The 15558-nt window shown below is 39.1% G+C and overlaps 2 protein-coding genes across 2 annotated transcripts; one reads left to right on the forward strand and one right to left on the reverse strand.

Annotated features, from left to right (window-relative positions):
• The first annotated feature begins 1145 nt into the window (after nt 1–1145).
• On the forward strand, nt 1146–6063 carry LOC111430614 (probable receptor-like protein kinase At1g49730). The gene is made up of 9 exons (XM_023066929.1): nt 1146–1540; nt 2279–2830; nt 3549–3839; nt 3909–4167; nt 4258–4310; nt 4857–4924; nt 5051–5140; nt 5219–5303; nt 5389–6063. The coding sequence occupies exons 1-9, from the start codon at nt 1453–1455 to the stop codon at nt 5946–5948; spliced, it is 2046 nt and encodes a 681-aa protein (XP_022922697.1). The 5' UTR covers nt 1146–1452; the 3' UTR covers nt 5949–6063.
• Nucleotides 6064–6229: 166 nt separating this feature from the next.
• LOC111430616 (glycoprotein 3-alpha-L-fucosyltransferase A-like) lies at nt 6230–14613 on the reverse strand. Its single transcript, XM_023066931.1, has 8 exons — nt 14079–14613; nt 12939–13099; nt 9048–9292; nt 7803–7907; nt 7355–7511; nt 7027–7254; nt 6408–6664; nt 6230–6357 (listed from the first exon to the last, which is right to left on the reverse strand). The coding sequence occupies exons 1-7, from the start codon at nt 14472–14474 to the stop codon at nt 6409–6411; spliced, it is 1548 nt and encodes a 515-aa protein (XP_022922699.1). The 5' UTR covers nt 14475–14613; the 3' UTR covers nt 6230–6357; nt 6408.
• Nucleotides 14614–15558: the final 945 nt, after the last annotated feature.

Genomic DNA, 15558 nt, shown 5'->3' on the forward strand with positions numbered 1-15558 from the left:
TTTTTTTTTTTTTTTTTTTTTGTTTACATTTTATGTTTCTGATGGACAAAGCTCGCTCCATGAACAAGAACAATGCAATATCTGTTAAGAACAGAGAAGGGGGAAAATGGGTTTTTTTCTTTCTCTGATTTACTATAATAAAGTTAATTGAGGATTTTCTTTATATGAGAGTCCATTTTTCTCTCTGTAATGCTATAATATTCCATTGAGAGAGCGAACGAGCGTATGTGAAAAAATGGGATTTTGGTTATATGGGTCTTTTTTACTCTGTTCTACTGTGTATAATACAGAGAGAGAGAGAGACGGAGAGAGAGAGAGAGACAGAGACAGAGAGAGCTTTTGTTTACTCTGTTCTACCATGTATAATACTACATACAGAGAGAGAGAGAGAAGGGGGAAAGGGTTTTTGTTTACTCTGTTCTACTATGTATATACTACATAGAGAGAGAGAGAGGTTCCTGAAATGGGTCTTTTTCTCTATGAGAGAGAGAGGTTTCTGAAATGGGCCTTTTTCTCTAAGAGAGAGAGAGAGAGAGAGAGAGAGAGAGAAGTAGAGGTGGGAGAGAGAGGAGAGGAAATGGATATAGGAATATGTGGTCCTTTTCTCTCTGACTTACATTATGAAACTGTTCTTGACCCATTGTTATGTGCTGCAGCCTGCTTCTAAATGATTTCATATCCCTCTCAGGGTGTTTATGTTTTGAGTTTTAGCTTCACCATGAAGTAATTAACGAATCATTTCATATAATTTTCAGTAATCATGAACTTGATTATGGAATGAAAGCTTTTTGGAAGCGTAAGAGTAGGCTTTTTCAAGATATTCTTCAGCTAAGATTAAAGAATTTCAGATTTTCCTTTGCACTAAAGTGAAAAAGAACAAAAAAAAAAAAAGAAAAAAAAGAAAAAAAAGGAAGATTTCATTTAGGATAATGTGTTCTTATTGCCATTTCCTTTTGTTTTAGCATTCTAAACCTGGATTGATCCAATAATTGAACATGGAAACAAATGATTTCTGTTAGAATGTGATAAATTAATGAGAAATAATACGTATTTTTTCAATTACTTCGTATTTTTCTAATAAATGTACTGTGAAGATTGTTTGGTGGGCGTTTTTTGACGTCATTTGTTCATATAAACCACAAGTTGCAATATGTAATCTTCTTCTTTCGATACCCAAATTTTAAATCCCGTTTTTTTTTTTGGGTACTTTTTATAATTGTCAGTGGCACTGACATGGGTTTTTTGGGTACTAATATATTTCGTGGGAAATGTAACAAGAAACCATGTAACAAATTGGGAGAAACAGATTTGAAACGCGTTCACATTTGAAACTCCATTGCTCGGAGGTTCTTCACTCTCCCCTTTTGATGCTTCTTAAATGTGCTAAAACAGTCGCCACCGGCATCTTTGCTAGCTCCGGCGGCGAGAGCTTGGTGGATCTCTGTCTTGATCATGGCGGCGGCCACCGCACTGAGCAGAGCTTTGTTTCTAATGGGGTTTCTTCTATTTCTTCAGCTGCAGCTTCCAGAAACAATGGCGGGTCAGTCTCTTAATCCCATTTCTGGCTCTCTTTTGATCTTTCCTTTTTCACTGTGATTTGTTTTCTGGAGTCGATTTCTATAATCTAGTGGTAGTTTTTGAGAACAATCGTGTTCGTTGATATGGGTTTTTAGTGTTCTTTAGAATACGGTGAATCTACGATGGAAAAGGTCTCTGGAATGATTCAAGGTCTGTCGGTCTGGTTTGTCTTTGAAGAAGGTCCATTTGAAATGTGCATCTGTGTTGACTTCTGGGATACTTTTTACCCTCTATTTGTTTTTACCCTCTATTTGTGGAGCTGGTTATTAGAAATCACGAACCTCCACAATAGTATGATATTGTCCCCTTTGAGTGAAAGTTCTCGTAGCTTTACTTTTGGTTTTCCGGGAAGGTCTTATATCAATAGAGATGTATTCCGTACTCATAAACCCATGATCAACTCCTTAATTAGCCAACGTGGGACTCCCCTCCCAACCATCCTCGACACTTGGGAGGTTGCTTTCATTGGTTTGGCTGAGCTTAGTTTTGATTCTTTCATTGTTTTTGGGTTATGATGAAGAACATTTTTGATCAATCCCTTAATTAGCGGATGTGGGACTCTCCTCCCAACAATCCTCAACGAAGTTTCTTTCGTGGGTTTAGCTGAGCTTTGTTTTGATTCTTTCATTGTTTTTGGGCCAAGATGAAGAACATTTCATGTTGATTTTGCTAATTTCATATTGTTCTGAAAACTTCACAGATTGTCCCTTGAATTTGAGTGGATCAAACTTTACTTTAGTTGCTTCTATTTGCTCTAATCCCAATGAAAGAGGGAAGTGCTGCCGCTATATCAATGCATTTGTTGCAGTTTCTGTGGCTCAGCTTGCAAATTCAACTGGTGAACTAGGAGTTTCTTCAAACTTAACCAACATTTGCCTGCAATCTATATCTCAAACCATGGAACTATATGGAGTTCCTAGAAATGCCATGGTTTTCTGTGGGGTTGGAACGAAAATTCCAGTAAACTACGCGTGTAGAGGCCGAGAAACCGTCACGCAGATGCTGGAATCTCCGAAGTTCACGAAAGTTGGGGAGAATTGCAGAGTGCTGCTATCAGAGGAGAGTGCTTGTAGGAAGTGTATCAATGCTGGGATTTTATATCTCCGCAATCTTATTGGGAGAGAAGATAATATAACATTGAATACCTGTCGTGATGCTACGTTTGTTGCACTTGCTAGCCAACTTGATGCTGCTTCAGTGATTGATCTTGCAAGCTGCTTCTTTGGAGTTCAAGGTCTTAACAGGCCTCCAGGTAAGGAATATATAAGAAAGCTTAGTTTCTCTTTGTAAGAGCTAGGCAGGCTTGGTGATCCTTGCAAGGCTATGTGTTTTCTTCTGCTGTTTTTACTGCAAACACTTGAAGTTCAATAGCTAGCATTTGCATAATGCACGTTGTTCTATTCCATCTGTCACCTAGTTTTAGACCTTAGATCACCAGCCCCGCTCCCTGTTTAGGCTATTGTCTTTGTAACGGCCCAAGCCCACCACTAGTAGATACTGTCGTCTTTGGGCTTCCCCTCAAGTTTTTTTTTTTAAAACACGTCTGTTAGGGAAAGGTTTCTATACCCTTATAAAGAATGTTGTTACAAATGCTATCAAAGCTAGACATTGGGAATGTTGTTACAAATGCTATCAAAGCTAGACATTGGTTGGTGTGCCAGCAAGAACGCTAGCCCCTAAGGGGGGTGGACTGTGAGATCCTACCTCGGTTGGAGAGGAGAACGAAACATTCCTTATAAGGGTGTGGAAACCTTTTCCTAGCAGACGCGTTTTAAAAACCTTGAGGGGAGGCCTGCTAGCGGTGGGCTCAAGAGGATATCGGGTGAGCTGATGGTGCACAGAGAGAAGGGAGCTATTTTTCTGCTCATGATTTTCTTGTTCAGCATATTTGGTGGTGATTTGATTTTTTCTCAAATCCCTCTTCTCCTACTTAGAGTATAGTGTGATTTCAATTTTCATGCTCATTTCAGCTCCACCTCCATCTTCGGCTACCCAGGATATTTCCCCAAGTCCATCAGCTGCTGCAAGTCCCGGGCCACTGGCGCTAGGTGTTTCTGATGGTAAACGTCATCGACATCATTCCTACCATGTAACATTAGTGGCAGGCATTGGCATTGCAGTGACTGTAGCTTCTGTAATGATGCTGGTTGTCTTGATTATGCTGATCCGAAGGAAAAGCAGAGAGCTAAAGGATTCCGAGAAGACGGATGCGAACTCTTCAAGATCCTTCCCTTCTCGTCCCATCAAAAAGTATCAGGAAGGTTCGACGAATTATCTTTAGCCCTGTCATTTTTCAAGTTCTTTGCTTAGCATTAGCAACTTCCATGCAGGACCTTCCATGTTTAAAAAGTTCAGCTATAAGGAGATCAAGAAGGCAACAGATAGTTTTAGTACAACAATTGGACAAGGAGGATATGGGACTGTTTATAAAGCTCAATTCAGTGAAGACTTAGTGCTAGCTGTGAAGAGGATGAACAAAGTCTCCGAGCAGGGGGAGGATGAATTTGGCAGAGAAATCGAGCTGCTTGCGAGATTACATCACCGACATCTCGTTGCTTTAAGAGGCTTTTGTGTCGAGAAGCATGAACGGTAGTTCACTAAATGTTATACTTTTGGTGAGGCATTTAACATCATATGCCAACAACATGAAATGGGTACTTTTTTGTTTCCCCTTGGCAGGTTTCTTGTGTATGAGTATATGGCTAATGGAAGCTTGAAGGATCATCTTCATGGTATGTTCATCTCTTCAACACACTCAGTCCTCATTTGTTCTTTCCTTTTAGATGAAAAGAAGATTCCATGATGAAATTTCGTTTGAGTCATTTTTTGTTCCATATGGTTGGAAAGAGTGAGATCCTACGTCGGTTGGAGAGGGGAACGAAACATTTCTTATAAGGGTGTGGAAACCTCTCCCTAATAGACGCGTTATAAAACCTTTGAAGAGAAAGCCCAAAGAGGACAATATCTGCTAGCGGTGGGCTTGGGCTGTTACAAATGGTATCAAAGCTAAACACTGAGGTATGCAGCGAGGGTGCTGGGCCCCGAAGGGGGTGGATTGTGAGATATCACATTAGTTGGAGAGGGGAACGAAATACTCCTTAAAAGGGTGTGGAAACCGCTTCCAAACAGACGCGTTTTAAAACCTTAAAGAGAAAGCCCAAAAATGATTTCTGTAGTGCTTTAGGCTTTGTGAAGTGTTTCGGTCAAACGAAAGAGATTCTTTTTATCATCCTCCCTTGGATTAGTGTATAAATGAATACGTTCTCGCGTTCGTGCAGCTCCTGGCAGGACCCCTCTAAGTTGGCAGACAAGAATCCAAATCGCCATCGATGTCGCTAATGCTCTGGTAGCTTGCTGATATCCCTGTTCCCATCAAGAGCTAATGAACTAATAGCTTAACCATCTTCAAAAGCTGTTCTAAGCAATTTTTTAGTGAAGGAAAACCATTTTCACTTGTACTTGCCCTCTGCAGGAGTACCTTCACTACTATTGTGATCCCCCACTGTGTCATAGAGACATCAAGTCCAGCAACATTTTGCTGGATGAGAACTTTGTTGCTAAGGTAACTTGGAAAATTCATCTGTAATGACAAATCTTGCCCTTTTCTTTGAACCTATTATTATCCTATCTTATCTTCCAGGTTGCCGATTTTGGCCTTGCACATGCTTCAAAGGGTGGTTCGGTTTTCTTTGAACCCGTTAATACCGATATCCGGGGAACGCCAGGTTTGGGAGACAACGAGTTGTTCAACTTATTGTTTGATATTACCATTTAATAAGCTAGTAACATCACAATGCTAATGACTTTCAGGTTATATGGATCCCGAGTATGTTATCACGCAAGAGCTTACCGAGAAAAGTGATATATACAGCTACGGCGTGCTACTTCTGGAAATAGTTACAGGCAGACGGGCGATACAAGACGGGAAGAACTTGGTTGAATGGTCCCTGGCGTACATGATTTCAGATTCGAGGATATCCGAACTAGTAGATTCAAGTATCAAGAGTTCTTTTAATTTGGACCAACTTCACACAGTGGTGTCAATTGTGAGATGGTGCACTGAGGGAGAAGGCAGGGCGAGGCCCTCGATTAAACAGGTGCTTCGACTATTGTACGAGAGTTCGGACCCGATGCATCAAGGGCTCAAAGAAGCTGTTGACGATGAAGAATATGGAGGCAATGAAGGGAGGCAGAGCATGAGCAAGAGAAAAATGCATAAAAGTGATGTGATTTTTCAGTGTGGAGATGGAAGGTACCTTGCTTCTTCATCAAGCACATCTAGATCATATTGTAGTAGAAGCTTTTTGCTTGAAACTGGTTCCCCACAGTCTCCTCCCAATATTTTGTCTGTCTCAGACCAATTATTTTAGATAACTTAAGCTCTGTACAAGCGATCCAACATTAGTACCTTAAATATTGAACTATGCTCGTATTAGTATAGAAATCTGAAAATTCTTTAATAAGATGCAACTTTATTGTATTCAACAAACTCAAAGCATAGAAACTTAAATAACTAAATAAATCATTGGTACATCGGGTCTATTAAAGTAAATTCATGAGAGTTTATGCTCAAAGTGGACAATATCATACCATTATGGATGTTCGTGATTCCTAACAAAAACAACTCTCGAAAGAAAAATGAAAAATGAAATTATCTTGACCCAAACAAATGAAAATTTAGTATTAAGTTCTCCTGTGAAGAGATATAGCAGTGAATTTCCTCTCTAAACTAAAGTGGGTGTTAGCCAGTATCTATCTCAAAAGAACATTTACAAGGTCTGTGAAGCTCGTGCCTAACCGAGTCGAATGAGAAATGAAACAACCTTCGAACTATACAAAAATTGCTTCAAATTTAGCACACGGGTTATCTTCCACGTGTCTTCTGAGATCAGAGTCCCCCTGAAATTTGAAGGTATATAAAGCTTGCCTCTGTGTCAACCCAACTGGGTATATCTTATACAACCTTAATTCGTCCCCTCCTTTTAAGCTCTTAGGCCTCTCCTGCTTCCAAATCGGTTCGTGCTTCAGCGATTTGAACTTCGAAACCACTGCTGACGCCAGCCCTTCAACCGTCAGATTACTAGACCTGCAAACTAAGGTCTTAGACATTCTGTTCGGCAGAAGAATATCTGGACCAGTTAAATTCGTATAACTTAAGAGTTAACAAGTCTAATCACATTGCATGCTACCACCTATAGTTCAAACCCTGTTCAGGTAAGTGTCCTACCACACTTCACAATCTTAAACTTTAGGCGGTTTGTTTGGAAGCACTTAGAAAGTAAATCCAAACAGGAACTTAGTAAATCTTTGAACCAATTAAGACAGGCATTTTCAGCTATATCAACGTAGCCTGGATGATGCAACACCTAGCTTTGTGGTGAAATTTGTTCAAGAGAAAATAGACAACTCTGAGTGATCCAGTAATCTTGAAAAGAGTATATAGATTACCTCAAGAAAATGGACTCTGAATCAAACCTTCCTCTTTCCCTCACATATAAGTGATAAACGGTCTCCGGACCTCTGGTGCATTTACAGGGTCGATTTTTAAATGCTAGACCCTTTTCTTCTGTCTCATGAATACTAGTTGCCAAATGAATGCAAAGGCGACATGACGAATGAACTGCTGCCATATCCAATAGTGCCTTGAAAGAGTCAGATGGACCCTCATATTTCCACCTAAAATGGGAAAGACCAGATGCACAAAGTTGGGGTGGAACGTCAGAATATAGACCTGATAGTTGTCCAATGAACAAACAAATACAAATTTAATTTTCACCTCAATGAGTTGTTGAATGCCTCAGGGTTTGCCGCAAGGTATTTCATAGAGTTGGCAACTGACTCAACATCTGAAAGCTTCCTGATATGCAAAAGCGAAGCAGGTGAAGGAGCAAACTCTTGAATGTTTGGAGCTCCAATAACCACTGGAACGGCTCCTACAACAACGACAAGAAAAAGAAAAAAAAAAACCACAGCTTTCAAATACAAGGACTGGATTTTGGAACGATAAGTGGAATAATTTTTTATCCACTACCCATAAGACAAATTAAAATATAAAATTTGAAAACATGAGGGAATAACTTTCAACCCACTCTTCATCGTTGTAAACTACAATTCAAGTAATATGCAAAAGAAATATGATCATGTAAGACCTCATTATTGAATGAAGCATTCGAGGGGGGAGAAAAGAATATCCAAGAGTCAGTGAAGTGATCTAATTTGCATACCAGCAACTAGAGATTGGAAATATTTTTCAGTCACATAATCTTCCTCGTTGGAATTCTCAAAAGCCAAGCTGAACCTGTAGTGCTTTAGAGTCTCTAGTTTGTTCACTGCAAAGAGCCAATACAAAATGTGTATTACAAAACTTTTCATTACGATTAAATGGTAAAAATCTAAATCTCTGATCCCCTGTAATAAGTTTAACAAACCAAGTATAAGCATCTGACACGTGATCCGTATTTATGAGATGACCAGAATATCATAAAGTAAATTATACTCTAAGGGCATACATTATACAGCAAAATGAGCCAAATAACCCACCAAGTATGAAAGCCTCATGAACAAATCTTTCAACTCAAACATCTCCTACATCTCACACCCGGCCAATCAGGTTTTACCAGATGAAACTTATTTGTTCTCTCATCCCCCCCCCCAGCGTTCATTGGTTCACATTCTTAATTAGTATCGGAGTTACTTGATGTAAACATTTTTAACTTGAAAAGTTATCACGTTCTTTTATTAGTGCCGGCAACAGTATGACTTGAGTGTGTCGCAAAGTGCATCCTTTACACGTTTCAAATGTAACCAAGATTGAACCAAAGTGGAAAATCATCATAAAATAGTGTATCCATTTGCCTCAAAGCAATATGGGGAAGGAATGACCGGTTTCCTGAAGATAAGTCCCCGTTTTATAACTCTTTTTTGGATTTTGGTTCAACACAATGCCTCTTGGTGGTGTACAAATCAGTTTTGTGGGGAAGGGTAATCTCAACCATTTGCCATTAGGCTGCTCTTCTTGGCTCTTTTGTTGAATATAAGTTTCTGTTTTTTATAATAATAAACATAAATTAATTAATTAAAGAAAAAAAAAAAGCCTCAAACTAAGTCGAAGGTGTTCATGTTTCCTAAGTCTGTCACATTCAGGATTTAAAATATAGCAAAACTTAGAAGCACCCCATTATCATTTAAGCACATAACAGCAAAAATGACTGATAAGCAAAAACCATCAAATGCAACACTAGAATTAAATTAGAAACAACGAATTATGAGAAATTTCCTCTTTCTTAATCACAAACAATAAGATGAGAACTAATCATAGAGGAAGAAAAACTGATTGTTATGTGACTTAAAATCAAAAGCAGATTACAAACAACAAGGAAACAAATCTAAACCTTAAAGCCTAGCGATTTAACAGATGAACAAAACAATATATGTATTTGTGGTCACAAGGAAAACTTAATAAATTGCACCTGTGCTTCCATCACGATTTCTGTGGCAAGCACCATATGAATCGATTGTGACGTTCAGTTTTTCAAGAGCCACAAGAGCTTCCAAGCGGAAGTTACGAGCATCACAATTTGAAATGAAAGCAGCTGCAAGGGAATTCTCAGTCTTAGCCTGCACTGGTGCCATGATATCATACTCGGCCCAGGAGAAGTATCCAACAGGTACATCTGATGAGAGACTGGTGGTCATTACTATACTATATCCATTCCTAGAAAAGCATCAAAGACTATGTTAGATGGTTTCTTTTTTTTTTTTTTTTTTGGATAGGTCACGATTTCATTCATTAAATAAAATGGTATGAAAGTTAAAACTGGATTATAAAATATTTCTTCAATTTGTTTAGAGAGAATTTAAGATGTAGCTATTGAAAGAAACCAAATTTTTACACCAACACATAGCAGTATAATGAGAAGCTTCTAAAACTTCCAGCGGGAACTTTCTCTGTTTTGGAAAATCCTCTAAGTTTCTTTCGTTCTAATCTTCCAAAAAGCTATCCTCACTATGACGGACCACAAGGTTCTCTTTATAGACTTGAAAGGATGATCTATCAGTAACAAATGAAGCCAATCAAGGGATTCTGCTGGTGCTGCAATACTCCATCCGAGAGCTGTAAACACTTTGGCCCACATTCTTTTTTTCTTGAAGGAACGATGAATAAAAATGTGACTTTGAGACTCCCCTGTTTCCTTGCAAAGACAGCAACAGTTGGGAGAAAGATAAACCCAATGTCATTTTCTTAGCAACCTGTATTAAGTGTTTAGGCATGAGTGGCTGATCTGCCACAGAGGAATTTGATCTATTTGGGGCAGAGATCTTTCCAGATCTTCTTGTAAAGTTCCTTGGAGTGAGTGTAATTCCCTAAGACAAGGCATGAAACCACATATTTTGAGAAAAGGAGCCCTTGTAATCGAGATTCTAAACCAACTGGTCTTGGTGGTGGTTGGATGGCAGAAGGAATTAGCTGGGAAAGAGAGGCCCACCATGTGATTTCATCTACTTTGAGGTTTCTACAAAAGTTCAAAATGCAGGAGCTATTTTTTGTGACCCAAACTTCGGGTAAGCATTCTATGTTTCAGCAATAGCAAATAATCGGGGGAAATTTGTACTGAAGGGCTTGTCTCTGATCCAATGATCAGTCCTCCAAAAAGAAGTTGTCCTGCCATCACCACTTTGCAGTGAGTGCTGCAGTAGGATAAGATCACTGTGCTTAAGGATATAGCTCCTTGGACTCTCTGTGGACTGGGCTTTACGTTAGAGAATTATGAGGTTAATAAGAATTGAGAGTGATTCTTTTATTTCCCTAGCTTACAAGAGGCTTGAACTCTCATTTTTGTTGTGACTACATGTCCTCCCTCCTCCGAGCTCTGATCCCTCCCTACAGTGACTGCTTCTCACAACTAACCACCACATTCCTATAACAACAAACTAACTGTAACGCTATAACAGCCAGGCCAACCATTATAACAGATTTCCAATTATCTCAACCCATACCGTACAGTACACTGAACCCTTCTAGCTCTTTTCTTCTAGGCAGATCAAACTAGCAGCTTAGCTATATCCATTACCCCACCCAATCTTGACTGACATTATCATAGAAGTGAAATTAAAGGTAGCAATCCATATGGAATCAAAGGACTCCCAATGAGGTATTGTGCAATTCTTGGCCTAGCCATTAAATTAGGGCCTCGAGGTTAGAAACTGTGAACCCCCAAGACTAACAAATCAATCCAATGTATTTCCAAATTTGAGAGTCATCTTTCAACGCAATAGGAATCATCCGGCTGCCTTTCATTGATTAAAGTTGGACCACAAGAAAAAGATGTGAATTCTAGCGCCATCTAATAACATAAACGAAAAGCAACCATGCCCACACCCACTCTAGCAACAACAGGAAAATAGACAATTACCTCGGAACCAATTTATAATTGTCTGCAAACAATTTTTAGTGATAGGTCTGCCTAAGCTCAAGAGACCCCAAATCTTCATCAACCGGCTCCACCTCTTTGGGTTTCTTATCCACATAATTTCCATCTTTTGTGGTGCTTAGATGAAATGAAACTTCAGATCATCATAAAGCAGCATCAAGGACTAAAAACACTTGGTCAGCAAATGAAACTAGTGTGATACTGGTTCCATAACAAAGTGGGCTGCTAACCACTGTGCGAAGAATGGTAACCTAGTCATTAGGTGCTCGTCATGACATGCCTCAGTTTCCATTTATTTTATTATCTTTTAAAATAAATAAGAGATCCATTTTTTTTTATCAGATAAAGAAATATGTTTTCCGAAATCATGTATCTTTGAAGTTTGAACAATCTATAAAAAAAGCCCTTAGTTTTAAATTTTATTATTTTATACTACATGTTATTACATAGGACATTTTTATTTTCCTTGCACACCTCAGGGAAGAAAAACCTTTCACTTTTCTTTTTCAGAACTACGTGCTTAAGTTCGATTAACCTTTTGTGTCTCAATGTATATCATGCATATTATTGTACCAAGACTCTATATACAGTAACCATTTGACCCAAAAACTAGCCCAAGCAGAGTAGAAGTAGAACATTGAAGGCTGTCTCCACATATCAATAAATGACCCTTAACTGACATCAGTTTGAGGATGATACTTCCAACCCTTTTCAACTATGTACCGTGCAACTTAAATACATACAACCAAAGGGAACTAAGAAGTACCCCGTCCTTGTCGTAAGTGATCAATTGTTTTAGGAAAACCACAAACTCTCTTGAACAGACCTCGCTGCAATCAGAACTGTACAGGAATGTCTAAAAAAGGATGAAATGGCCACATTTCTTGAGATGATCCATGACTGCGAAATTGTATTGTAATTCTTAAATTCCGCCTAACCTTTGATAGTTCTACATCCGTTGAGCATAGAAGCATGCCAATGTTTTGCACTCAAAATGACTGAGCTTTTAAAGCTTCCTAGCCTCCTCAAAGCAACTAAATCGCTATGCTCCTGATAGATCAGAACACGAGCCTACCAAATATGCATTCCTACCACAATGCCCTTGCTTCCCTTTCACTCTTCTCCTGGGAAAACTCTTGCATATCACTAGTTCGACCCTCGTATTTGGGACCACATAGACTTCTTACATTATAGTTCTCTAACAACTTGTGCTCTTAAACCAACTGCTCCATCCCTTCCACGAGGATCTTGATATTTCTCTCCATCAATATTAACTTTTGTATCAAACTCTAGGAACTGAATGCCCTCTGCATCCCCTCAAAATCCATCTCGAACTTCTCTTCCACATCACTCAATCTTTCTTCCATCCAGCATTTCCATTTTCCACCATACCCACATCTCCTTGAAACTAAGAATGGTTTTCTTATTTCCACATTTCTCTCTCTAACTAACCTCCCTCCTTTCCATCTCTCCCTTTGACGACTACTTCTCCCAACTAACTTCCAATGAAGCATCATAACCCAATTGCAAGCAACTACCCATAACAGCCCATGAAACCTTTACAAATCCCCAATTTTCTCGATCCATAACATACAACCTTATGGCAGCGTTCCTTTTAAGCCCTTTGTTTCCTGCATGGGTAATCAAACTGGCAGCTTCCTCTACTAGGTAATATTTTCAAGCACTCATTCAGATTGACTATGGAAAAACAAACAAACCATGCATGATTTTTGTTATCATGCATGACATGGATGCCCAAATATTTTAGTGCCTGGGTGTTGAATGAAAAGCTATTCAGAAAAAAAGAACAAAAAGAAAAATAAAAAGAAAAAAAACACCCTAGAAGTAAAGATTAAAGTTGCTGTTACTAAGAAAGGGGAAGTTTTGTACAAACAACTAATGGTAAGAAAAGAGATTGTGCTTACCCACCGTCGTGCCTGGGCAATATTGTTATCTGGATAATATAGAGATGATTCCATGGATCGAATAATTGAAGGCTTTCCACTCTGACGATTTAAACCAAAAGCAGCATCCCAATCTTTACTTGGATGGACCTCAAATTCACATCCTACGGCACAAGATTTCCTCCCCTATAGAGAACAATTAACTAGGATTTAGATTTTTTTTTTTTTTTTTTTTTTTTTTTTTGGTGCAAAAACATAAGAATTAGGATTTTAGAGCTTCAAGTACACATGAAATAAATCTCGACATGAGAATAGTTAGTTAGTCACTCTGAATTCTGCACATGAATTAACGAGTTTCAGTATATTAGTAGCAGGAAAATGGAGAAAATCTTTCACGAGGCCTTCAAACATAACTTTTTGGGCGATTTAAAATACCTAAGAAAATCATTCAAAGCATCCTCATATTGTCCTTGAAAATCTAATGTTTCTTGACTATCACATTTGCTAAAGGAGGATTTTCAGGCACTTTTCCAAATGTTACCGGTCGTCCTTGAGAAGCAAGAGCCTTCAAAAAGTTGAATAAGGACATTCTCAATGTCTATAGGCAAACATCCTGAGAGACCGAGGGTGTTTATGAATGGCATTCAAACCCAAATAAGCAAAATGGCAATGAATGAGGATATGGCTTGCCTGTTCTTGTAACTAACAAGGATGAGAGGGAAGAAGCATATCAAAGGATCTTGTTGGATTATTATTCTTTTATTCAGAGTCATGAACTAAAGAAGAATTTGACATTTTAAGGACTCATACTTCGGGATTGCACATTCAAGCTCAATTCCTACCAAGCATCATGGCACGAAACTATCTTGGTATCAACATCTAAGCTCCTAATAGACAAAACCAATATAGGAACTCTCTCCATACATGCAAAAATAAAGCTGTAAATCGAAAATTGAACATGGAACGGAAAATTTGCATATCAAATGATATCAATACATGATGTCTAGCATTACATGGATTTCTAAGTCGATGCAGTACAAAGCCTAACAGTAGATTTAATAACATATTGATGCAGTACATCATAATAGGACATTTTATTATACAATCAACAAGTGAAGCATGATGCAGAAACCTAAAAAAAAACAAAGAACAAAAGAAAAGAAACCTCATCAAAACCAGAAACCAATATCGGCTTCTTTTGGAAGTCCCTAGAATACGTTACAGCGTCTTCTTTCTCCAACCACTCCTCGCAAGTCCTCAATTCCGAGATCCGATCGCCGTCGAGTAACCGGGAATGTAAACCATCATCTCCACCGATCATTGCACGAGAAGACGACGAGTGGTAGAATAAATCGGCCCATGAATCGACCATGGCTACATTTTTCGCCACATCAAGCCGACCCAGAAAGATAATTTCTGCTATGACCACGAGAGCGATGAACAGAGGCATCGCATTTGACCATTTTTTCTTGGGTGGAATCGGAACCCCACTAGACACTGGCAACTCCTCATCAGTGGCCCATGATCGGGACCCTCTTTGATTCGCGAAACTGCTCGTCATTCCAAATCCAATCTTCTTAATTTGATTTCTAATTCCCCAGAAATTCGTAGCTCGGAGATTTCGACAATAATATGAGCGTTCCCTTTTATATGGTTTTCAGTGTCCCCGCCAGAAAAATCGAAGATCGTTGTTATATTTGAGCCGTTTGTTTTTTTAGGTTAGGTTATCTTAGGACTTTTATAAGAGGTTTTAAAACACGTTCACTTTTAGAGATATTTTTACACTCTTACCATGAATGTTTTGTTCCCTTCTCTAACCGATGTGAGATCTCACCATCCACCTCCTTGGAGGTCAGCATCCCCGCTGACACATCACTTGGTGTTTGGCTCGGATACCATTTGTAACAGCCCAAACCCATCGCTTTGTCCCCTTTGACCCATTAATATCATCGTAAGCCTCACAATTTTAAAACATGTCTGATAGGGGAGGTTTTCACACCCTTATAAGGAATGCTTCATTCCCTTCTCAAATGAAGTGGGATCTCACAATCCACCCCTGGGAGGCCAGCATCTTTGTTGATACATCGCCTGGTATCTGCTTCTGATACAATTTGTAACACCCAAAGCTTATCGCTAACAATATATTGTCCGCTTTGACCCATTACATATCGTCGTAAGTCTTACAGTTTTAAAACGTGTCTACTAGGGAGAAGTTTCCACACCCTTATAAGGAATGTTTCGTTTCCCTCTCCAACCAATGTGGGATCTCATAATCCACCCCCTTGGGGGCCAGCATCCTCGTTAACACATCGCCCGGTGTCTGCCTCTAATACCATTTATAACACTCCAAGTTCATCGCTAACAATATATTAGTTTGGCCCATTACGTATCATCGCCAGCCTCACAATTCTAAAACATGTCTACCAAGGAGAGGCTTCCACCCCTTATGAAGAATGCTTCATTCTCCTCTTCACTCGAGGTGGGATCTCACCGTTTTAAACAAAGGCACCAAAGTGATCGGTGGCCATTGAAACCATCGATACCCGTCGCCTACTTCGCTTCAAACATGATCAAAGGCTTATTTGGGTTAAAATTTGGAGCAAGAAATGCATACAAAAGAGAGAATAAAAATGTGGGTGGATCTT

This window comes from Cucurbita moschata, unplaced genomic scaffold (genome assembly GCF_002738365.1).
Source record: "Cucurbita moschata cultivar Rifu unplaced genomic scaffold, Cmos_1.0 Cmo_Scf00034, whole genome shotgun sequence".
NCBI classification, from domain to species: Eukaryota; Viridiplantae; Streptophyta; class Magnoliopsida; order Cucurbitales; family Cucurbitaceae; genus Cucurbita; species Cucurbita moschata.

Excerpts from the sequence above, each read along its gene's own strand:
- LOC111430614 (XM_023066929.1), top strand. The coding sequence starts at position 1,453 with ATGGCGGCGGCCACCGCACTGAGCAGAGCTTTGTTTCTAATGGGGTTT. Across the intron at positions 4,168-4,257 it reads TGTGTCGAGAAGCATGAACG|GTTTCTTGTGTATGAGTATA; the intron begins GTAGTTCACTAA and ends TCCCCTTGGCAG. Across the intron at positions 4,311-4,856 it reads CTTGAAGGATCATCTTCATG|CTCCTGGCAGGACCCCTCTA; the intron begins GTATGTTCATCT and ends GCGTTCGTGCAG.
- LOC111430616 (XM_023066931.1), bottom strand. The coding sequence starts at position 14,474 with ATGACGAGCAGTTTCGCGAATCAAAGAGGGTCCCGATCATGGGCCACT. Across the intron at positions 9,293-12,938 it reads AATATTGCCCAGGCACGACG|GAATGGATATAGTATAGTAA; the intron begins GTGGGTAAGCAC and ends ATGCTTTTCTAG. Across the intron at positions 7,908-9,047 it reads AAATCGTGATGGAAGCACAG|TGAACAAACTAGAGACTCTA; the intron begins GTGCAATTTATT and ends GGCTCTTTGCAG.